General features: G+C 38.0%; 1 protein-coding gene across 2 annotated transcripts in view; it reads right to left on the reverse strand.

Moving 5' to 3' along the window:
• Positions 1-26250, reverse strand: part of MAGI3 (membrane associated guanylate kinase, WW and PDZ domain containing 3) — a 293190-nt gene that overhangs the window by 6376 nt on the left and 260564 nt on the right. For both annotated transcript variants that reach the window (XM_005542284.4, XM_005542285.5), the window contains exons 15-19: positions 25470-25658; positions 19948-20133; positions 7743-7845; positions 6820-6946; positions 6104-6247 (exon numbers count right to left, since the gene is read on the reverse strand). In XM_005542284.4, the coding sequence (XP_005542341.3) occupies positions 6104-6247; positions 6820-6946; positions 7743-7845; positions 19948-20133; positions 25470-25658 (749 nt within the window). The remainder of the gene's footprint in view (positions 1-6103; positions 6248-6819; positions 6947-7742; positions 7846-19947; positions 20134-25469; positions 25659-26250) is intronic.

Genomic DNA, 26250 nt, shown 5'->3' on the forward strand with positions numbered 1-26250 from the left:
GTACTGATTTTAAATCTATTTCAAGCAAACACATGTTGATGAATGCCAGATTGGATAAAGAAAATGTGGTACAGATACACCATAGAATACTATGCAGCCAAAAAAAGCGAAATCATGTCCCCTTGCAGCAACAAGGATGGAGTTGGAGGCCATTATCCTAAGCAAACTAATGCAGAAACAGAAAACCAAACACATCATGTTCTCACTTGTCAGTGGGAGCTAAACACTGAGTACACATGGACACCAAGATGAGAATAACAGACACGGGAATACAAGATGGGGGAGGGAAGGAGAGGGTCAAGGGCTAAAAAACTGCCTATTGGGTACTATGCCCACTACCTGGGAGATGGGAACTCATTCATATTCTAAGCCTCAGAATCATGCAATATACCTGTGTAAAAAACCTGTACATGTACCCCCCTGAATTTATTTAAAAAGTTGAAAACTATTTCAAGGTGACATGTAAATGAAGGATACTGGCTTCAAAACAGAAAAATTAAACAATGGCATATTACTGAAATTCCTAAAAGCAAATACTCAAATGTTTGTAAGAGCTTACTAAAGCAATCCAGAAGTTCCTTTGAGTTGAAGCTAGCTAGCTGCAAGGTGACTAAAGAATAAAAAAAATAATAAGCCAATCCAGAAGTAACAAAACAGAAGGACTCAATATTTAACAAAGGTCAGTGGGTCAACGCTTTCTACAGACACAGCACGGCACAGGCGCTCAGGAGGCCGTGGTTCCCATCTTGTGCTCCACCTCTTTCTAGTGTTGTGGTCTCATTTTCCTCATCTGTTAAATGAGGATAATATTAGTACCTACTTCGTGGGTTTCTGGGAGGACTTAAGATAAAACATGATTATATACCAAGTACAAATATTAGTTTTCAAGCTATTTTCAAGTGTATCATTATGAAGATTTAACTGTAGACTGTACTCCATTCTATACAATGCAAAAAAAAAAAATTCAAGTCAACTACGAAATAGACTAAGGGTCTTATTGCATACTTATTTTAAACAAGGGAGTCTTACTCTTGAAGAAATGGAGGATATCAGAAACAAGATTGATGGATTTAATATGTAAGATGAAAACACCTTAATAAAACCAAAGTAAGACAATAGGATGGAGAGTAATTTGAAACCCCTTACTATCCAGAATATATAAGTGCAACAAAAGCCAGTACTTAGATTTCCCTTGATAAGTGATGGAAGAAGAATCATTTTCATGAGGCAATGTAGGTAATAACTTAGCACTAGATATATAATCCTGCTGATAACTAAAGAAAATTAAAGTAGATAGTATTTGGACACTGCTTTGGGTATATCTTGTAAAACGTGTTTGAGGTTATAATTTATTTCAGTCACATTCTTTAGCTTAAGCTCTCCAAACCTGTAACACTCTTTATTCTTTTACTGCAATAAACTGCAAAAAAAAAAAAACAACAACAAAACAAAACTTGTAATTGAACAGACTTGCCACCAGGTGTCATTTCTGTTTAACTTTAAAACTGAATGAGGGGAAGGAGGGGGAGCCATTGCTTTAAGATTTATGGTAGGCCCCTCAGAGCAGGAGAAATTCTGCAGAGACCTACATACACAAAACTACAGATGCAAAAGACTCTCCTGAGAGGGAAATTCAGAGAAGTAAATTCACCCAGTAAACATCCTTTTAACATTTTGAGTCACTTTAAAAATGTGATAAAAAATAATTTGGAGAAAACATCTTTTGATAAATAGAACAAACATTTAAGTTTGGTTTTGTATTATTGAAAAATAATTATGGGGACAGAGGAGAGAGAGGAAAGAAAAGAGAGAAAAAAAATAGAACCAAAAGAAAAGAAGTAGGAAGAATAGACAAAAAGAATGTTCCCTTTTTTAAACAAATCACTATCTTTTTAGGCAGTCTTGTCGTTTTAAAAACAACATCCACTACAAATGTATTAAAATGACAAAATATTTCTACCACATGGCTTATATTATCTCACAACCTGTTAAGAAACTATCTGCCTCTCAATGAAATCCAATCCAAACTGGACACAAGCCAAGACCTGACATAGCGGAAAGGACACGGACCGAGCTTCAAGGATGACGGACCAGGATCACACCTGGGTCACACTGTGGCCTTCACAGGCTGAGTGATCTCTGCAAGTGACTAGGTCTCCTTGAGCCTCAGTTTTAAATCTGTAAGTGGGGATAATGTCACCTATTTCAGAGTTTCTGAGAGACTATAAAACTAATGTAAGTAAAAACACACATGTAGGAAAACACGTATTGCCTCAAAGACAGCAAACTCTTAATATTTTCTAAATCTGATTCTGTTCTATGTTAAATATTCAAGTTTGACACTTTGCTAATATGAACCTTTTCCATTCAGCTATTTCTCAGTTCCTTATCCCAGAACACTTTTTTCTCCCTCCTCTCTAAATTTTAACCAGACTGAAAGGAAAAACCTCTCAACCCCTTCCATCTATGTTACAAGTTAACATTTTCTTGTTTTCTTAATGACACTAAGATTGTTGCTAATTACTTCATATATCCCCACTCCTGTTCACCCAGTAATACGTGCTGGGAACTGATCTTAAAAAACAAACAAACAAACAAACACAGTAATTCTCTCAGTATCTAGAATGATCCATCCATTTTACTCTTTCAACAAATACCTATGGAGCACCTGGTGTGAATATTCAAGGCACTGCATCAGGTGCTATGAATATTCAAGGCACTGTATCAGGTGCTGGAAATACAGAGTAAGAGGTATAGGACACAAAGCACAGTGGTCACCCTAATAAAGGGAGAAGAGGAGAGGCAAGCGGGGGAGGCAGAGGGGGCACTCAGGTAGCTCCGTGGTGCGAGTGTCAGCTGGAGATAAACTCTTATCATTTGGACAGTGGCCACCAGAGAAAGTTGTCATCAATAACACATTATTGAGCACTAGTTATATGCAAAGCCCTCATGAGCTTTATCAAGTCAAGATTTTGATAACTTAATAGCCCAAAAAGTGACTTCTCTGAAAAGCTGACATTTTCTTACAGGTTAGAGCACACTAGGGTCTAACAGTTAATTGCTTATTTCCGTTTGTTTTTCAGAGTTTATTCTTGAAATAAAAGCTGATTTCATCATTAGATTCTAAAGTTTCTGCTCATTCATAAAGCATGTCATGTCATTTTTTAACTGAGGATGTTTTGCTGTATTGCCCAGACTGGTATTGAACTCCTGGGCTCAAGTGACCCTCCCACCTCAGCCTCCCAAGTAGCTGGGATTACAAGCACGTGCCACCACTCCTGGCTAAGAATGACATGTTTAGAACTAGACTTTATCTGCTTTAAGGCCTGTTTGCCTTTTGTTTACTGACATTAGTGGATCTGAGGGTTATATTTGGAATCAACATTTAAAACAATGTTATCCTAATTTATCATGTAATTAGGATTTTGGTGACAATATATACAATGGAAGTGTTAAAAACACAGATGTAAAGTAACTGAAGAGGTTGTGTGTTTGTGAGAGAGAGACAGAGAGAAAAGAGAGAGAGAGAAGACAGGAGGGGAGGGGAGGGGAAAGGACCAAGAAAACCAGGAATAAATATGCCATGCTCTGTAAACAGTGTCTCAGGATGCTCTTATTAAGACTGTAAGAAGTTTACTTGGACCATGTATTTTACATATAGTTCTGCATTTTGCAGATGAGGAAACTCAGGTTAGGAGAAGATTCTTGTCCTGTCTGATTTCCAAACCCATGTTCGTGTCACCATATGAAACTGTCTCTACGAGAAAGCAGATCCAGGAGTTCCTGAGTTCTTGACAAGCTGTACTAACAGCATTTGGCCATCAGTCCCTCCTTGTCATAAACACTGCAGCTTTGGCTCTGTGGCTCTGCATGCTCTGCCTTCCCATTTCCTTTATCTTATCTAACTACATGCCTTGCTCAGAGCTCTGCCCTTGGCTCACTACTCTCTAAATATTCTTCTTTTAGTGATCTTATCTACCACAAAGGTTTCCATCATCACTTCTCAGTAATGTCACAATCTGGGCTTCCACCACTAGTAGTAATTGCCTGCTGAACATTTACACCTGCTCTACTAGCTGTTCCCTTCACCGCAACATGACTCAAACTGACTACACCATCAGTCTTTGCCATATCCTTTCTCCCCTTGGCCTCCCTAATGGTTTTCGTAGTACAGATGGGGCGAGGCTTCTGAGTCATCCTTTACTCTTCCTTTTCCTTCATCCCTCATTTAAAGGATCTTGTTGGTCATCTAGTCTGGTCTTTTCTTCACTGACAGTTGAACTCATAGGCATCTCTTATCTTCCATCCAAAGCGTTACCAAGTTATACTCCCACCACTACCACTGTATGCATAAATTACAGCTACCTGGATTCCTTCATCCATCCTGCACACCACTAACAGATTTTTATCAGCAGATTGCTCCAAGGGGAAATTCCTGGCTAAAAAGCCTCCCGTGGCTTCCACTGTCTAGGACTTTTATGCCTGTGACCCATATGCTTTTATATTCTCATCTCCTCTGTTCCTCTACATATTTTCTAAATAAAATCTAAGTAAACTCAACCATTTGAAGTTCCCTGTACATGACTTATACTTCCTTAGTTTTACCCCATTGCTCATTTATTCAGCCTGGAATGTTTTCTCTCCTCAATTTCTCCCTATTGAAATCCTGTGCACCTGTCAGTCAATGCCACCTATTCTGTGAAATCTTCTCTATTCACCCCTTTGAACTTGTGCATGTGTCTGGTCATTCTGAGGGAGGATAGTATCTTATTTGTTTTGGGTCACTGTCTCTCCCAGCTAATTCAGTAGCGCGCACAAGGCTTTGGGTAATGCAAACACTCAGTATGTGTTTATGAAATGAGTAATGGGAGTGAAATGAAAAATGCAAAACTGCTAAATCACCCAGAAGCACCTTTTCTAATCATCACTACAATATACCAGCTAATAATTACCAGGGTCATTTGCCTTTCTCACTGAATTACTTAAAGTTAAAAAAAAAAAGTTCCTTTTCCCTGATGCTTACTGGTGGCAGAGAAAGGAAATCCAAACTTTTTTTGAGTTAGTAGGGGGAAGGGTATCTAGAATTAAAAATTTTTAGTGTATCACCTAACTGAATACCAGTGAATTAACTTTTTTTTTTTTTTTTTAAATCAAGGACAGCAAATGTCTTTTTTTTTTTTTTTTGGATGGAGTTTTGCTCTTGCTGCCCAGGCTGGAGTGCAATGGCGCGATCTTGGCTCACTGCAACCTCCGCCTCCCGGGTTCAAGTGATTCTCCTGCCTCAGCCTCCCGAGTAGCTGGGATTACAGGCATGTGCCATCACAGCTGGCTAATTTTTGTATCTTTAGTAGAGACAGGGTTTCTCCACGTTGGTCAGGCTGGTCTCGAACTCCCAACCTCAGGTGATTTGCCCGCCTCGGCCTCCCAAAGTGCTGGGATTACAGGCGTGAGCCACCACGCCTGGCAGCAAATGTCTTCTACATAAGATTCTTCTTTAATTAACAACCAGAGAAGAGGGAAAAACTATCTTATGCAGATCTAGAAACAACTTGGTCTGCAATGCCCTATATGAAGTCACAGTGTTTCAGAGTGAGAACATCTGTGATGGAATACTACTGATGTGAATTCTAGTCCTTCAAACAGTAAGAAGTATTGAGAGCCACGCTTTTCAGCCTCTAGTTACCTCTCCAGGTAGCTAAGAGGGGGGTAAAAATCCTGGACCTATTGTTTCCTGGGAGAAGTTAAAGATTCTATTTGATCCTTGCTTTCTCAAGACTTATTAAGATGAAAAGTGTATTTATTAATTCATTTACCCTCAGATGTTGACTATGTGAATAAGAAATGAATTTTCTTATTGACCAAGGTCAAGAAGGCAAAGTAGCATAACTGTAATACAGTTTAGCACACTGAAGGGAAGAAATGAAATCATCAGGGCATTAGAAAAGCAAAATGACAAGCACTTGCCTTTTTGAGGTATCAGTGACGACAAATCCTGCTTTTTAGATGTAGGAGGTTCCTGCATCCCTTTAAATCAATTATTAATATCTTTTGAAGTTTCTAGTCTAGAGCCTGAACCTAAGGTTACAGACAGAAACCAACTCACATGAATTCTGCCATCTTTGATGGCAGGACCATCTTCAGCAAGACGAAGGATGAACAGCCCCATGTTGTACTCCTTCCCCCCTCGGAGGCTGAATCCAAAGCCCCGGGGGCCTCTCTCCAGCTCTACTGGGTAACAACCAAGGCTCTAGAGAGAAAGAAGTATAAGAAAAGCAAGTTCTCACGGACTGTTTATTTACATTTTGAAGAAAGATTACTTCTATAGCTAGGGGAAATCATTTATACTCTCAATGTGCATTTCTATATTGTAAAGAAGGAATGTAGGTTTTCGTTAAAGGGCTCCTTAATTTTTATAAATGTGGCCTAAACTAATCTGAAGGTTACATGTCCTTTCTAGTTGGTCAATGTGCAATGGAACAGAGAACAGAATTTTGGAAAGTGCTTCCTTTAAGTAGCATTTGACTAATTTTCCTGAAAAACAAACAACAAACAAAAAGCCCTAATTTGATTATATAAAATACTATTTACTGCTAAGTACTTAACCAAGGGTTCAAAATTCTCTTGCTATAGGGGAAACTTTTCTTTCACACCTGACGGCCTCCCGTGGATGCCAGCAGAATGCCAAACACATGGCAGGTCTTCGAGAATTATTAGTTTTGCAAACAAATTTATCTGAACTGATCTGTAATAAAAATTCACCAATGCCAGTGGTATGGCAACTCAAAATCTCACTCCCCGTCTGGGGGAGTGTTTGTTTACCTGATTGTGCCGACTGCCTACAACTGGAATCACTGCAGGGTCAGGCTGTGCAAGGTGCTTGTGGTCTGACCAAGAATGTCTGTAGGAAGTGCAGACATCTTTTCCAATCTCACCTTCTAGGCCACTTCTACAAGAGAGAAATCAAGTCACTCTCTGACCTGAGACAATGAAAAGCAGTCTAAAGGCAGATTAATTTCTTTTCTTTTAAAAGCTCAACCTTGCCACTTTTCCCTCTGACAAACCACTGTGAAGACAGACTATATCTAAAATCAAAGGGGCGCTAGGAGAAACCTGGCCATTAATTCCAACATATCTTGAAGTCTGTCAATATCCCCAATTTTTTTAAGGACATCTCAGAGTAGTTTATAGCAAAGGAAACTGCAACCAAATAACTACACCAGAGGGCAGTTAAGCTGACCCTGTCTCAGTGAAAAATGGCTCTCCTGCAGCACCAACGCCCGTGAAGATGCTGGATTTCTGGAAATCTAGTTTTTGTTTCATGGCTAATATTTTCAATGAAAGAGGACAGAAATACACACAAAAGCCTGCTCTGCTCAGGTGGCCTGATACGATAGCAATCCATATGGGTCTGCAGTTTGCCTATGAAAACTAGGAGGACCAAGAGTAGCAGAGCCAGATGCTACTGTCATTTCTTTCTAATCCTCGCATGTCAGGCAAAATTGGATAATTATGCTGTGCCTGGGATGGAGGCTGGAAGAGGGACGAAGGTACTGAATGGGTGGGTGGAAGCAATGGGGACGGTATTTGAGGAACAGGCAAGAGTTGTCATTTTGACCTCAACAGCTGGCATCTGCATTACTGTATGGGGGTGGATGATGGGGAGTGGGGTTATGAATAGCAGAGCAATAAGGAGAGAATAAGGAAAACAAAAACAAAAACAAAAAACCTGAGAATAGCCCCACCTGTCCCCAGGTATGTGGTTGGCCTGTGACTGTCCCACGGGCCTGTGCTGCAGGGCTGGGCTTTGCCTGGCTGAGTTTGTTCCTGATGGTGGACCATGATGCTCTGTTCAAATGAGAAAACAAAAGAAATAAGAATTTGTACATAAAAATGTGAAGACTAAGTGGATCTGTGAAAGTGAGACAATAACAGATGGTTACTGCTGTACTGACTTTAGTGGCTTTAGCATGAGCAGCACTATTGTCAGCTGTCTGGAACTGGCACATTAACATCTTTTTTCCCTGTGGCTTTTGATTAAAGTTTATGTGTCAGGAGAACAGGAATCATATCATGTCCCCATTTTCACCTTTGTTTTAGTCATCCATATAATATAAAATTCAGAAATGAATATAATATTTATCCAGAAGACAGAGCTCCAGGAACTATACTGTTGCCTATTCTATGAGTTTCCAGAGCACACACCTGATAATTGGTAACCCATTCTAGATAACAAAGTCGGGTCTCAGGAATGCTGGAACACGGAGGCCAGTCTGCAAACCAAACTCACACCTTTGAACCTGCATCCTCAATATAGGAGCAGTTATTTTGCCTGACACCGAGAACCAAAGACAAACTTATAGAATCCTGAGTGCTAACAAATGTTTATAAATACTCTACTGCTTCTATTTTCTCAGAACACCAATATAGGTGAAAAACATTACATTTGTTTCCATGTCATTCCTAACAGCTCTGGATTCCCTGCTGTTCCTTGAAGATAGCTTTCACAGCTAAGCATAGTGACTACCTGCACCTAGAACTAGATGGCAAGGAGGGGACAATTAAACGAGATGCCTAAGGGTGGCAGACTCATATTTCTGAAGTTGAAACTTCTGCACATTTTATTATGTTTAAATATAAAAGCATAGGATATTTAAAGTATCGGAGAGAGCAAGCACAGCTTAATGATTAAGAGCATGAACTCTGAGCAAGCTGGACAGAGTTTAAGCCTGACCGCATCATTTACCAACTGTGTGTTCTTGAGCAAATCTGTTATGTTCTCTGTGCTTTGAATCATCTTGTCTATGAAAGGGGAAATGCAGTTATCTCATTGGGTTATAGTATCAAAGGAGCTTATAAATGCACATGCTTAGAATAGTGCCTGGCATATAACAGTCACATTATAACAGTTTCTGTTATAACTATCATCATTTTCATCATCATCAAAATAATCTCTCTCACTTGGTATTGCGTTTCTCCTTAAGCATATATTCTGAAATCTTTACCTTGCTTTACAAAAATGTTAAATGTAGAGGATATTTTAAGTTAGAAAACCATGTGGAAGCTGATATAACCTGAATCTTAGAATACAATAGAGAAAATCTCACATTAAAGATAAAAGATACGAATATTAAGAAGCAGTTTCCATTAAGAAAGCTGAAACTTCAGGCTTCACTACAATACATGCATCACTATTTTATGGCTTGGATTAAGTTGCTACTTTCCAAAGTTCTGTGAGACTAAAAACACAGATAAATTGCTTATTTTTATTGAAAAACTTCTTGTAGCTAGAGAGTACTCTAAAAACACAGGCCAGAGAGTAGAAAGTGGCAGGAGGAAGAAATGGTATATGGCCAAGCCAGGTGGCCCCTGAGGATTTCTACGCCCTCTGGCTGCTAGGCTTAGGTGTGAACATGGATTTAACAACGTGTACCAGACCTGGAGATGCAGAACCAACCTCTGCACCAGAACTTATCCAGAGGGTTGTGTTTCCTCTTTAAAGTCAAGTATTCCAGGAAGGGAGGGTGTGGGTGGGGTGGGCTATGAACTTTTTTTTTTTGGAGACCTGGACATTGGTTGCTCTTTTATATTGCTATCATGAATTTTGTTTTTCCTGAGTAACTTTAACAAGTTGCTTATACTGACCTCCTAACTGCTCTCTTTCCCACTGAAGACTCCAGTTTTAACACAAGTTGAAATATGCCACTGTCTTGTGTAAAAAAACTATGGCGGGCTGGGTGTGGTGGCTCACACCTGTAATCCCAGCACTTCGGGAGGCCAAGGCAGGCGGATCACCTGAGGTCAGGAGTTTGAGACCAGCCTGGCCAACATGGTGAAACTCTGTCTCTACTAAAAATACAAAAATTAGCTGGATGTGGTGGCATGTGCCTGTAGTCCCAGCTACTTGGGAGGCTGAGGCAGGAGAATCGTTTGAACCCAGGAGGTGGAGGTTGCAGTGAGCCGAGATCATGCCACTGCATTCCAGCCTAGGTGACACAGCAAGATTCTATTTCAAACAAAAACAAAAACAACCTATGGTGACGTTTTCTTGCTCATAAGATACTATCCAACCTTGTTACCTGGGCACTCCTGCCTTTCCATTTCACCTCGTGTTGAAAATTTCACCTCCTCTGTGAAATCCTACCTGGCTCCTTAAGCACACTGTGATCACAATGTTCTCACAGCATTTCCCACATTGTGTCAGAGCTGACAGAACACCTGTCTTTCCTACCATACTCTGAACTCATTGATTGCAAGAATCACACCTCAGTTATCTCAGTATTCCTGTACTCACTAGAAATTTCCAGAAGTTCTTCCACATTTGCTTCCTGGGTATGTCAATTTCAAGGTACCTGTCTCTAAACTTTACTGCCCAGTATAGAGTTGGATTCTTTTCGGTCACTGTAAATTCATGGTTAATATTAAGGGAATGGAAAATGATGGGGAAAATTCCACCTGCCAACAAGATGACTGGGAGATACTTGTACCTTTGCATGTGGCCAAGAGAGATAATTTATCAGCATTACTAGCTTGGCTATTGTAATGAGTGTATAACATCAGAGCAGGACACCAGAAGTAATCTGATCAATTTCAAGTTTTCCTCTACCTTCCACTCTAGATGAGACATTTCAGTTTTAGGCAAAATGTACCACAAATTGGTGCTTACTTTTAAAGTTACATGTTTTTTGTTGTCTTCATCAAATTTAAGTAAAACTTCCTATCACTGGGATTCTTTTCATTTTTAGTCCTTCAACCCGTGCTACATGCTACGTGGCTTCTCCATTTTTTTTCTATTATAAGCTATTTTACTTCACAAAGTCAAATATTTATTCCATAATGTCAAACAGGCCTATCTTCTCTCTGAATTTTATTTGAAAATTCTTAAAAAAGTAAAGCAATGGGTTAAGTATATCTCTCCCTTGATGAGAATTAAATTTTTGCTGGGCTTTCTGTCTCTAAGTATAGGTACGCCTTATTTTAGTGCACTTCGCTGTATTGCATTTTTTATAAATTGAAGGTTTGTGGCAACCCTGTATTGGGCGAGTCTATTGGAGCCATTTTTTCCAACAGCATGTGCTCACTTTCATGTCTCTGTGCCACATTTCGTTAATTCTTCCAGTATTTCCAACTTTTTCATTATTATTATATCTGTTATGGTGATCTGTGGTCAGTGATCTTTGATATTTCTATTCTTGTACCCACTGGAAATTCCTTTGCTTAATGGGTATGTCAATTTCAAGTTACTTGTCTCTAATTGTTTTTGGGTGCCATGAACCACACCCATATAAAATGGCAAACATAATCGATATATATGTGTGTGCTGACTGCTCCATCAACGAGCCTTTCCCCATCTTTCTCCCTCTCCTCAGGCCTCTCTATTCCCTGAGACACACAATATTGAAATCATGCCAATTAATAACCCTACAATGACCTCTATGTATTCAAGTCAAAGAAAGAGTTGCACATCTCTCCTTTTACATCAAAAGCTAGACATGATTAAGCTTAGTGAGGAAGGCATGTTGAGACCCGAGACAGACTGAAAGCTAGGCCTCTTGTACCAGTTAGCCAAGTTGTGAATGCAAAAGAAAAGTTCTTGAAGGAAACTGTAAATATTACGCCAGTGAACAAATGAATGATAAGAAAATGAAACAGCCTTATTGCTGGATATGGAGAAAGTTTTAGTGGTCTGGATAGAAGATCAAACCAGTCACAATATTTCCATAAGTAAAAACCTAATCCAGAGCAAGGCCCTAACTCTCTTCCATTCTGAGAGCTGCGGAAGCTGCAGAAGAAAAGTGTGAAGCTAGAAGAGGCTGGTTCATTAGGTTTAAGGAAAGAAGTCATCTCCATAACAAAACTGTAAGGTGAAGCAGCAAGTTCTGATACAGAAGCTGCAGCAACTTTTCCAGAAGATTCAGCTAATATCTTTGGTGAAGGTGGCTACAGTAAACAACAGATTTTCAAGGTAGACAAAACAGCCTCTTATTAGAAAAAGGTGCCATCTAGGACTTTCACAGCTGGAAAGGAGAAGTCAATGCCTAGCTTCAAAGCTTCAAAGGACAGGCTGACTCTCGTTAGGGGCTAATGCAGCTGGTGAATTCATGTGCTCATTTACACTCCAAAAATCTTAGGGCCCTTAAGAATTTTGCTAAATCTACTCTGCCTACGCTCTAAAAATGGAACAATAAAGCCTGGATGATAGGACATCTGTTTACAACACGATTTACTGAATAATTTAATCCCACTGTTGAGACCTACTGCTCAGAAAAAAAGATTCCTTTCAAAATATTACTGCTTACTGACAATGCACCTAGTCACTCAAGAGATCTGATGGAGAAATACAAGGAGATAAATGTTGTTTTCATGCCTTCCAATACAACATTCATTCTGTGGCCCATGGATCGAGGAGTAATTTTGACTTTCAAGTCTTAGTATTTAAGAAATACATTTGGTAAGTCTATAGCTGCCATAGCTCATGATTTTTCTATGGGTCTGGGCAAAGCAACTTGAAAACCCGGAAAGGATTCACCGTTCTAGATGATATTAAGAACATTCGTGATTCATGGGGTAGAGGTCAAAAATATCAACATTAACAGGAATTTGGAATAACTTGATTCTAGTTCCCATGGATGACTTTGACAGGTTCAAGACTTCAGTGGAGGAAGTAACTGCAGATGTGGTAGAAATAGCAAGAGAACAGAATTAGAAGTAGAGCCTGAAGATGGGACTGAATTGCTGTAATCTCATGACAAAACTTGAACAGGTGAGGATTTTATTCCTACGGATAAGCAAAGAAATAGTTTCTTGAGATGAAATCTACTCCTGGTGAAGATGCTGTGAACATTATTGAAATGACCACAAAGGATTTAGAATAGTACATAACCTTAGTTGATAAAGTAGTAGCAAAGTTTGAGAGGATGAAGTCCAATTCTGAAAGAAGTTTTACTGTGGGTAAAATGCTATCAAACAGCATCACATGCTACAGAGAGATCTTTAGTGAAAGAAAGAGTCACTCAATGTAGCAGACTTTATCGTTGTCTTATTTTAAGAAATTGCTACAGCCACCTCAACCTTCAGCAACCACCACCCAAATCAGTCAGCAACCATCAACATCGAGGCAAGACCCTCCACCAGCATAAAGATTAAGACTTACTAAAGGCCCAGATGATCATTAGCATTTCTTAGCAATAAAGTATATTTTCATTAAGGTATGTATGTTGTTTTTAAAGATATACTGCTATTGCACACTTAAGAGACTACAGAATAGTGTAAATATAACTTCTATATGCACTAGAAAACCAAAAAGTTCATGTGATTCACTTTATTGCAATGTTCACTACCTAATGGCAGTGGCCTATAACTGAACCTGCAGTATCTCCAAGGTATGCCTATAATAATACACTTAAGAGAAAGTGTATATTCAAAAGATAAAAACAAAATCCACAATTAAACTACAGCAATAAACATAATCTATTGAGAATCACCTTACTAAGAGTAAATAAGAACCCTATGAGACAACATTCTAAAACTCTTATTAAAGGACATAAAAGATAATCTGAGTAATTGGAAAGACAGTCCATGATCTTTGGTGGGATGACTTAATATGTACAGATATTCTCCCCCCACCAAAAAAATATATATACATACACACATGTATATTTATATACACATAGACACAATATATCCCCAAAAAACTGCACTTTGACTTTTTTGGAGGAGCTTAATAATTTGCTCTAAAATTTTATATAGAAAAGTTCCATGAATATATAGTCAATTTCAAGAAACAGAGAGACAGGTTTGCCCTAATAGGCAGATATATTAGGATATATCACAGATAAAAAAAATTAAAAATACACACACATATATCATCAGCCCAAGAACAAATAAACTAATAGAACAGAATAGAGAATTTGGAGACTCATGTTTAAAGGGGAAGTTGATATATAGGAGAGATGACATCACAAATAAATAAGGCAAAGAAGTGCTGTCTAATAGCTGGTGTTGGGAAAACAGGCTCATGTTAAGAATAAAAATAAAACTACATCCCTCCTAAAACTACATACAAAGGCAGGCTCCAGATGGATTAAAGACCTAGGTACAAAAATCAAAATTACAAATCTGGTATTAGATCATATAAAAGAAAGATCTCTGTGATGTGGGGAAAAATGACTTATCTTAAATAAAACCTCAATAGTTTAAGCTGTAGGTAAAAAGTGACAAATTTGATTACATCTAAATTAAGAATTTCTATATAATAAAGGGTACCATGGTCAAAGAACATACAGATAGCAGAAAAAGATATTTATAGTCTCTAAAACAAAGCTGTACTACTGAAGTCCATATAATTCATGAGCAACCACTAAATATCAACAAGACAGAAATCCCACAAGAAAAAAACTCAAGCATATGAAGAGATGCTGAAATTCATGGGCAATCAGAGAAATACAAATTAAATAATGAGACAATACCTTCATGCTTTAGGCTAGCAAATTCAAAAGCTGATAATAACAAGTACTGGTGGGGAAGTAAAGGCATAAAAATCCTCAATGTTTTGCTGATGGAAATAGATGGATGCAACAATCTGACAATATCAAATCAAGCGCATGTATACCCTCTGATCAAGTAATTTCACTCCCAGAAATCCTCACACTGTTTTTCATTTTTTAAGAGATAAGGTCTTGCTATGTTATCTAGGCTGGCCTAAACTTCTGGGCTCAAGCGATCCTCCCGTGTAGCTGGGACTACAAGCATGTGCCACCAATGCCTGGCTTCTCACACTGTTTTGTAACATAGATATGTGAAGATGTGTATTATAGAATTGTTTGTAAGACTGTAGTGTTGTAGGCAATGTGACTGTCTATAGGAAAGTGGACAGGTTATTTGTTGTAAATATTCATGGAAAACTATCAAGCAGTTAAAAGCAATCAATTATGTTCATCCAGCAACGCAGATAAATCTTAAAAGCATATGATGCTATGATACCAAAGCACAAGCACCGCCCCTGCAAATAGATGAATTAGACTTCTTCAGCATTAAAACTTTTGTCCATCAAAGGATAGTATCAAGAAAGTAAAAACACGAACGGAGACTGGGAGAAAAATACTTGTAAACCATGTATCTGATAAAGGTCTAGTATTCAGAAACCAATTCAACAATAAAAAAGACAAATAACTGGGTTATAAATGGCAAAGGATTTAAATAGACATTTATGTAAAGAAGATTTACAAATAGTCAATAAGCACATGAAAAGATGTTCAACATCATTACTCATCAGCAAAATGCCAGTCAAAACCACAATGAAATACCATTTCACACCCACTAGGATGGCTAGAAAACAAACCCCCGAAACAGAAAATAAGTGTTGGCAAGGTTATGGGGAAATGGAAGCCTCATATATTGCTGGTGGGAATATAAAAGGGTGCAGCTGTTGTGGAAAACCGTTTTGAAGTTCTTCAAAAAGCTAAACATAGTTACCATGTGACCCAACAATTCCACTCCTAGGTATACAACCAAGAAAAATGAAATCATACATCAACACAAAAACCTATAAAACAACGTTTGTAGTGGCATTATTCACAGTAGTAGAAACAACTTAAATGTCTATCAAATGATTAATAGGTAAGCAAAATATATGTATGCATAATGAAATACTATTCATTAGTCATAAAAAGGAATGAAGTACTGATACATGCTATAACTAGGATGCACCTTGAAAACATTTTGCCAAGTGAAAGAAGCCAGACACAAAAGGCCACATACTGTACGATTCTATTTATATGAAATACCCAGCAAATCCACAGAGACAGAAAGTGGATTAGTGGTTGCCTAGGGATGGGGGTTTCAAGAGAATGGGAAGTGATTTCTAATGGGTATGAAGTTTCTTTTGGGGGCAATAAAATGTGGAACTAGTGGTAATGATTGCAAAATCCTGTGAATATACTAAAAACCACTGAATTGTGCATATATATATATATATATATATATATATATATATTTTTTTTTTTTTTTTTTAAGATGGAGTTTCGCTCTTGTTGCCCAGGCTGGAGTGCAATGGCTCGATCTCAGCTCACTGCAACCTCTGCCTCCTGGGTTCAAGTGATTCTCCTGCCTCAGCCACCTGAGTAGCTGGGATTACAGGCACATGCCATCATGCCCAGCTAATTTTGTATTTTTAGTAGAGGTGGGGTTTCTCCATGTTGGTCAGGTTGGTCTCGAACTCCCGACCTCAGGTGATCTGCCCGCCTTGGCCTCCCAAAGTGCTGGGATTACAGGCATGAGCCACTGTGCCAGGCTGAGCTGTATATTTTAGAATAATGACTTTTATAGTATATGAATTCTATCCCAATTAAAAAGAAAAAAAAGACACAACAACTAAATGCCACGAGGAATCCTGGATTGGATCCTGTTCAGTAAAATGGCATTAAAAGAAAACAACAACAACATGGTTCTGAGAAAAACCCAGTGTAAAATCTATAACATTTACATAACTCAAAAATAAATGCCAACACACAACAAAAATGTATTTTAAAAGACGTACAAATAAAATGCAGTACATAAAACATACTAGAATGTTTGCCAATGGGAGCAGTGAGAGAAATGAGAATGGAAAATGGAGACAAATGGGAATAAACAGATAAATAAATTGAAAACAAAACAAAAGTATTGCAACACTACCAGAATCATTCCAATAGGAGTGCTTGGTAGCCTTTGGTAAGTCATGTTCACTCTTAAAATTAACAAGACCTGACAAAAAATTAGAAATTAATTTTGAAAAATTATATATTTTTACAGTAAGCAGGAACTATCAGACATAGTAAATTTATGTTCCATATTTTAAAACAAGATACCATGGCGGAGGAAGAGGCGGTAGTGTTGTGGGGAATGCCATATGATAGAGAACAGTCTCAAGTCCTGGCTACAGTTTGGAAGTCTTTTATGAAATATGACACTTGCCTTACAATTTCCTTGGCAACATAGGCACAAATATTAAACAGCATCTAGCAAAGGGGGATAAAAAGGATGGAGGGACCAAGAGTTGTCCTTTTTCTAGGTAACTGTCTTTTACCTGTTAACGGGGAATGGCTGACGGAGAGAAGGGAAGAAGTACCAGATGGGAAGCTCTGCTGCCCTGAGGTATTGATCTGAATGTGTGGTTTCTGAAAATAGCTTTAGAGTTATAAATATTCATTTGACTCTTTAGTGCAGTTGATAGATTTTATACTGAATTTTATGAGAAACCTGGAAGGCTTACAAACTCCATGAATGAAATCTTTATAGACAGAAGGAAGATTTTCTGGTTTTTCCTAAGAAAAATAAGAGATTCTGAATGTTTTCATAGTTTAAAAAAACCTAGAGTATAATAAAATAATGTGTGATCACTGCAATGTGATTTAACATATAAAATGTGACTGTATTTTGAGAGGCTGTGGCTGCATATGAAATATACTTTAAGTATATATCTGCTAGGGAGCTTCCCTCCACCCTTCTCTCTTTTCTCTGAACACGAACTGACGTTATACAGGAAATCTCAAGTGTCAGTCCACAAGTGTTTGGGCCAGAATGTGAAAGGGAACTTTCATTCTAAGAAAAATTATGAACAATCTTGGATAATCTCTCAGAGAAAACACCATCAACAGTAAACAGTAATTTTTGGGGAAAAGTTACTGGAGAAAGAAGTAGTTTTTTTTCTAACAATCTATCCCAAGGCTACCCAAAGTGTGGTTCACAGACGAGATACATAGATATTGAGAGTAAGCATTTAGAACATTTTTTAACCACAGGCAATTCATCTAACTGCTCTGTGACTCAGTCTCCTCATCTACGAGAATTGGAAAACCATAGTGCCTGCCTAGGATTATTGTATTAGTTAATATACATAAAGCATTTAGGACAGTGTCTGTCACATAGTACACCCTTATTAAATACTACTATTATTTCCTTGGGAAGTGAGATTTAAACAGAGACCTGAATGAGGGAGCCAGTCATGTAGGTAAAATAATGATATTAGATGAGCACCCTAGGGTATTTATGTAGTTTCTGTATATTTTCACCTTTAACCTCTGCTGATGATCCTGAAATAGATATTACTACTCCAATTCTACAGTTAAAAAAGTGAAGATTAGAAATATTAAGTAGCTTTTTTGTCATATAACTAGCTAATAGATATCTGTGACCTTTGTCAAAAGCCTTACTTATTGGGTTTAAATCGCCTCTGCTCAGGTAATGGGATAGAAGGCCTCAGAACTAAAATCTCCTAACTTTTACTTTGTTCACTCATTCGTTTACTCATCTTTCATTCAAAACGTATTTGCTGGCAAGGCACAGTGGCTCACCCCTGTAATACGAGCACTGTGGGAGGCTGAGGCAGGAAGATCGCTTGAGCCCAGGAGTTCGAGACCAGACTAGGCAACACAGTGCGACCCCATCTCAAAAAAAAAAAAAAGAAATTAAAAATGATGTAGTCCTAGCTACTCAGGATACTGAGGTAAGAGGATCACTTGAGCCCAGGAGACTGAAACTGCAGTGAGCCACGACTGTGCTACTGCACTCTAGCCTGGGCAACAGAGTGAGACCCTGTCTCAAAAAAAAAAAAAAAAAAAAAAATGCTGAGCATCTAGTATCATAGTCAACCAATATGTTTTTTGTTTACAAAGAGCAGACCATTTAAACAGGGATATAGTTATATAAGAATGATGTCCAATGACGTGCAGAGACAGGAGGTGCCATGGGAGTTGGGGTCAGGCGGAGGCCATGTACACAGAGGCCAGTGAGGCCCAGCTCAGAGAGGGTGTGGAGAGAATACTGAGAAGTACATTTAAAAGACAGGCTGAGAGCAAAATCACAGAACACTTTCTGGGCAGAGAGTGGGGAAGCAGTGGAGCTTCTACAAGGGATTATTTTTAAAAAGAATCAGCAGAGTCTGAGAAGAGGGTAGGAATGGAACGGAGAAGGGAAAGAACAAAGGCAGGGATGTCACAGCATCTTGGAATCCTGCCCAGAATTCGACAGGACCTAAGGGAGCAGTAAAGTCAATTCAGGTCCACGCAGAAATACCCCCTACTGCATCTTGAACAGATTTATGTAATACCTTAGAAATAAATGGATGAGAGTGGTGTGGTAGGAACAGAAACAAAAGGTAGAACTGGGAAGTATAAAAGACTTGGAAACCAACTAGATCAGAGGGTCATGGGGGAAAATGGAACATGAATACACATTATAGTATGAAGAATTGTAACATCAAAGACTGACCCTTCATAATTCTGTTTTTGGCTTCTTGTTTTGCAAAATCAGGAAAAATGAGAGCATTACATAGTGGTTATGTTGTAATTCACAAAGAATATGAACTGGTTAAAGATGGTTCCTAATTAGAAATTCTTAATGATCAAAAGGCAGCTTTACAGCAAGGCAAGACATTAAACATGTTTGTAAGACTCCAGGGCTGCCAGTATGTGTTTTATGCCCCACTTACTAGCCATTCCCACACACTCTTTTACCCTGTTTACAAAGCGGCTGCCCAGAACAAAGCCTTGTCCCCAAGGAAAGGCACACGGTGGCATCGGCCTGACATAAAAGACTTGACATCAACAGTGACTTTCTTTGAACTGTTTAAAGGATTTTCTCTCACTCAAGCCAAGACTTAAGACATTATTTTAAGAAAATAAGATCTGAAAAGTATGACCAGTCTCTTTCACTTCCGGGTGCTTGCTTCTCTAGCACATAAATAAATGGTACACACTCACTAGCTGGATTATTTTTCTTGAGCTGCTGATAATTTTATAATAAGCTGTCTTTTAAGTTCATTAAATGGAAAAGGCGAAGAATGAGACTCCAGCGTGCATACACAGTTCTATCCCTGCAGTGATTCTGGCAGTGCTGGAGGAGGCCACTGCCTCCCACAGGTTTTGCGCCTCTCAGATCAGCTTGGGGCAGGCGGGTCTACTGGCTCCTTACCTTCTTCAGCAATGACCGTTAGTGTGACGGTGACACCAGCATCTTTGATCAGCTGAACAATGTTATCATGAGACAGTTCAACAATGGACTGCCCATTCACTGCAGAGATATGATCTCCAACTTTCAGTTTTCCACAGCGGTCAGCTGGACTTCCTTCTATGACTCGACCAATTTTATGAGGAATAACTATGGGAAAAAAAACCCAAAAAACAAAAAACCAGGTTTTTCAATTATTTAAGATTTCTGCTAGTGTTAGATTTATAATCATCATCATTTAAAAATTCAACATAACGTCAAAGAAAAATATTTAAAAACATAACAGAAAAGTACCACACGTCATCATCCCATCCAAACGCAAGTATTTTCGTACTTCTCACTTTTGCCCACATACATACTCTTTACACAGTTGTAATCATAGTATATAAACCTCTTTGCTATCTTCTACCTACCAGAAACCTTGTTCTAATTTTTACATTATCATCCTAACTGTTCTGTTTAAGAGTTATTAATCTCACTGATACCACCTGACTGATCAGATGTCTCATTGTTTATCGTTGATCATTTAAGCTGCATCAAGTTTTTAGCTGTTTTAAAAACTGCTACGATAAGATAATCTTTGCTTCTGTTAAAGGGGCACTTGCTCCCATAAGGAATCTTGTAAATAAATGCAGGTCAAACTCAGGTTTAGCACTCAGTAGTTATTGGTCAGAAATTCAGGTACAGTGAAATGACTGACAATTAAAATGAATCATACTTAATTCCACAGGTAAATTAATTCCTCTTATTTATGCCTTTGGTTCTTTTTAAAATTTGAAAAGCTAAGTGGAATTAGAACATTAAATGTTAAGTGTTAAGACTACTTGACTCATGGATCAAATTCTAAACCAAATACACAAAGCTGAGTCTCATACAATTGCAAAGATGCTCTGTGCAGCTCTACTGTATCTCTAGCTTATAATGCTAAGGGCCTTCCTGGACTAACTATTAAGACATTCTGCTATAATTGTAGCTTGAAATGAGTTCTCATATATTCAGGAAATCTTGTCAAACAAAATATTTTCCACCATGCAACAGGCAGCATTAGTATTAGGAAACAAATGTTCCTTCTGTGTTCTCTGAGAATTTCCTAGCCTAGGTCAGTCAACTTTAAACTTATCAGATATGTGGGCTCCTGCTGACTACTGACTGATTTGAATAGGGATACTTCATATTTTTGAATGGCACTGTGAATGATGTTTAATTTCCATAGTAAAACCCGCTCCTTACTAGTATGTCTGAATCATATCTAGGAGTATGTAAGGGACATTTTAATAGACCTTCGTTTGGACTAGAAAAGTTATTCTTGATGATAATTTATTTCCCTACAGACAGTGCCCTGGCTCTTCTAGGAATACACAGTGGGAGATTTTATCTTAAAATAGAGTAAGTCAGTGTTGGAAGGAAGTGCCTTTTAGCTCTGAATTATGTCAAGCACTTATTATTCTATTTTCCTTACAAACAATGTAATTAGAGAAATGCCAGTGCAGAAAGGGCCATGTCGTATGCCAGGCATTATGAGTTGATTCACTAATTCTACAACAGGTGGCACACCAGAAACATATGGCAGGTCATATGGTGGCCCTGTGGTGACCTTCTAAATCAATATCTCAGTTATTCTCCTTTTTACAAAAGATTTACTTAAACATAGTGTTCTTTCTAGATCCCCTGAGAAGAAAATCATTCAGTTCCTTGGCTCACTAAAAGGAGTTTGTTCAGACTTGGGAAAGCATTAAATAGAATTAATCTCTGAAATCTTAGTGGTCCCCTTTCTCAGCCTGTGAGCAATGTGGTAAAAAGAATTGGTGCATGGTGGTATACAACTTCCTAAAGGGCTGGTTATCTGGATCAGGGAAGGTAAAAGTAGTCAGATTGTTACTGTCTTAGTATTTATAGCAGTATCACTAGAACAGTTAAAAATAGCAAACAGACCAGTAGAAAGGTAACTTCTGAACATTTTCTAAATGGACAGGGAAACTGTTCAAGGTAACCTCTTAGAGTTCACATAGCTAGGGAAAAGCCTTCAGTCCTGCCTGATTTTTGTTGATACACAAAGTCTACAGGCATTTGCCATAAAGCCAACTTATCCATCTTCATTCATCTTTGGCCTAAATCTGTCTCATAGCCTGGCTTGTCCAGATCCTGAGATCACTTTAGTGCTCTTAAAACATTTCTTTTCAGGAAAACAAAGAACAGTAACTGGAAATGTTCCCTTTTCAAAGAAATCCTTTGCAACCGGAACTGAAAACTATATGATAAGAAGGAATAACACTAAAAGCTCTGAAGTACTGGTAAAGCAAAAACTAGCCACGTCTTTTTAATCTTAAATAGAGGCCTTTTCTAAATACTCCATTCATTCAGCACTTAGACAAATTCTGAGGATGCTGGACCTGGATCCCTGATCTTTGAAAAAGTCAACAGTAGAGAAACTCAGAATTCCATAACTGGTACCACAGATGCTACTAGGAACTCTTCTTGAGACATATGTCATCAGAAAATACCTGAGACAAGGTCCATAAAGAATGATCTGGCCAGGCACAGTGGCTCACGCCTATAATCCCAGCACTCTGGGAGGCCAAGGTGGGTGGATCACCTGAGGTTGGGAGTTCGAAACCAGCCTGGCCAACATGGCAAAACCCTGTCTCTACTAAAAATACAAAAAACATTAGCCAGGTGTATTGGCACATGCCTGTAATCCCAGCTAATCGAGAGGCTAACGCACGAGAATCACTTGAACCTGAGAGGCAGAGGTTGCAGTGAACCGAGATCGCGCCACTCCACTCCAGCCTGGGAAACAGAGAAAGACTGTCTCAAAGAAAAAAGAAAAAAAAAAAAGATCTATTCTGACAGACAGGTTTCCTGCCTTTCCACCTGTGCTAACTCCTTTCTGAACCAAACCTTCTCTATCATACAGTTTGCAGCAAGTATTCAGTCTCTGTGAGTGAAAGCTCCTCATTTGAGCTTTCCCCTGAGAATGTCAGAAAATAAAATTCTAACAAGAATACTCTCAGGCCTCAACATTTTATGAGATTATTAACTAGCATTTCAGTGAAATTATCAATTCTGGTTTTACACTAGGACTGAAAATCTCAAGTACTTTACATAAAATTCATTAACAACCTGAGCCTAATTTACCATTCAGCCTGATAATTAATGAGCTGCAATTACTCATTTCCTGCCACATGTGAGCTGCTGCCTCAATCTTACATTTTAATTGGGCTTTCTTTCCTATCTCATTATTAAGTATTGACGAACTTTTAAAAGTTTTTTAAAAGAAAAATTAAGAGATGGTTACAATTTTCTAAATAATAATGATGATGATAGCAACGGCAGCAGAAGCTACAACAAGCGACAGCAGCTAACATTTACTGAAGGCCTTGGCTAAGGGCTTCCCATACGCTGTCTCCTTTAATCCTCACATTCGTGAGACAGGGAGTGTCTCTATCATCCTCATTTTACGGAAGAAACTGGAGCTCTTGGAGGGAAAATAAGTTGCCCAAGATCAGACAGCTATTAAAAGATATAAGCAGGACCTGAATCCAAGTTTGTTGGATTACAAAACCCAACCCTTAATGACACTATCTTATACAGAGATGAAGTAGCTCCATAGGTAAAACTATCAAAATAGTAAAAAATGATTGAAACAAGGAAATATAAAATTACTTAAAGATTTTTAAATTTTTAAAAATTTACCAATAAAATATATACAAATAAAAATACTTAATTAATTTTTAATACTTAATTACATTTAATACTTAATTTTAAATATAAACAAATATAAAAATATGCTCAAACATATTTAAGCAATGAAACTTATTTTACTGAATTTCTCTATATAGGTTAGTTTTATGGTGAACATCAGACTCTCCCCAAATTTCTGTAGTGCTAGAAAGGGAATATCTTCAATACAGAAAGTGGTTAGCATCTATCTACTAGAGTAATACTCTTTCACTGTTTTTGTTAATCTGAATGCCTGGGGTTATCATATGTTAGGAGAATGACAATATCATTATCCTAAATGGTTATCTGTTTTTAGAAACACTGATTCCAATGACATAACATGAAAACCACCTAAAAGCTGCTTTCCTTTCATTTTTCTGACACAGGCCATATTATCATCCTCACAGCATCAGTGACAGTTCCAGTTCCAAGTGTTTCCATGGCAACTGCTTTGGGAAAATGGAAACTAGTATCAGTGAGCAGTGACCTAATACTATAGCAATAACTCATCCATGTCATGGACTCTTTTTCCCTTATATACTTCCATTAATTTTAGCAAGATTTTTGCAAATTGCTTTGGCTCACAACACTTTCCTAAAACTGTTTTCTTTTTTTTAAACTAAGGTTTTAGCAACCACTTGGTCTAAAAGGATCTCACTATTCAAAATATAATCAAACTGACTTGTAAAGGCAAGGGCACATTTTCATGTAGTCAGAGATTTTTTATTATTTGACTTGGGGCTGGGTTCTTATATTCAACTGGATTTTATAATTATATTAAAAATTATTATTTTATAGAAACATCAAGACAAATATTTCATTTGCTGAATCGTAACAGCCCTGAATATATCAGATGTAATTCCTCCTTTGATCATGGAACTGATATAAATACATTCATCTTCTGGATTAGAATATTCTGTTAAATTCGGTTCAAGATATTTAGATTCATTTTCTAATTGTTGACAAAATTTTTACCTTTCAATGAAACATTTATAAAAAGTATGCCTCTTATTCACAAGGGTAATTTATAGCTGGACTACAGCAATTATCATTAAATAATAACATTAAATAAAGACATATTTGGGTCAAGATTTTTCTATTAATCTGCTTTGCTTGTTCTCAATTGCTTCTAGTCTTTAATTCTTTTCTATATACATGATTAATCCTAATTTTCAAAACCTATGCCCCCATTTGTTTATTTTTTATTTTTATTATACTTTAAGTTCTAGGGTACATGTGCACAACATGTAGGTTTGTTACACACGTATACATGTGCCATGTTGGTGTGCTACAGCCATTAACTCGTTATTTACATTAGGTATATCTCCTAATGCTATCCCTCCCCCCTCCCCCCACCTCACGACAGGCCCTGGTGTGTCATGTTCCCCTTCCTGTGTCCAAGTGTTCTCATTGTTCAATTCGCATCTATGAGTGAGAACAAGAGCCCCCATTTTTTTAAAAGTCAGCATTATACCTTTCATTAAATCCATATCTATTACATATTATCTTCAGTATAACCTTGATGCAAATGGAGCTACTGAGACTTAGTAAATATTTTATAGAATGTGAGATAATAGATAAACCTGAGGCCTAGAAGGTTTGGTTCAGATTACCTAATTTTGAAAATAAGGAAAGTATTCACCATTCTTAAAAAGATAAGTACCTAAGGCATTTTATAAGTAGCTCCTAATTATTTCATAAACTCCAGTGGGAGCCTCAGAAAACTGGACTTGCAGGCAGAGACAATAAGATACAATATCCTTTACCTCCTGGAGGTGGTTTGTTTTTGGAGGTGAGGATGACAAAGCCAAATCCTTCATTTTCTTTTCGTTGCAAGACAACATCATAGGGCTCCTGGGGTGCAGGCCTGGCTGGGACCTCTGCCCGGTTCAGGCGGGGAGATCCATTCTGTGTTGAAATGAAGGCCTGAGAGCTGTCGTCCTCAGGTTGTTTTTCTATAATAAACATGATCAGTTTTGATATTTCTGGAACATCATAATTTCTGGTGACTAAAGTGTTTTTATGCTAAGCCCCTCACAGAAAAATTCAGTTTCTAATAACATAAAGAATAGAAAAGCAGCCCCACATGTGAGCTTCGGGTGTAATCTGAGTGCAGATTTAGGCAACAGCAGTCCATCCGACTTTCCAGATACTCAGAGTGGATTACTGAAAAATACATATAATCTCAAGTTGTCGTTTTTCTTCCCCCCCACCCGCCGAGATGCAGTCTTGCTCTGTCACCCAGGCTGGAGTGCAGTGGCGTGATCTCGGCTCACTGCAACCTCTGCCTCCGGGGTTCAAGCAATTCTCCTGCCTCAGCCTTCCGAGTAGGCGGGATTACAGGTGCCCACTATCATGTATGGCTAAGTTTTGTTATTTTTAGCAGAGATGGGGTGTCACCATATTGTCCAGGCTGGTCTTGAACTCCTGACCTTGTGATCTCATTTTAAAGGAAGCTTTTAAAAGCTTCTGTGAGATTTGATAGTAAAAAATTCTTCTTAAAACTGTTTTAGTTCCATCAAGGTTTATAACATGGACCAATAATTT

This window comes from Macaca fascicularis, chromosome 1 (assembly GCF_037993035.2).
Source record: "Macaca fascicularis isolate 582-1 chromosome 1, T2T-MFA8v1.1".
Taxonomy (NCBI): Eukaryota; Metazoa; Chordata; class Mammalia; order Primates; family Cercopithecidae; genus Macaca; species Macaca fascicularis.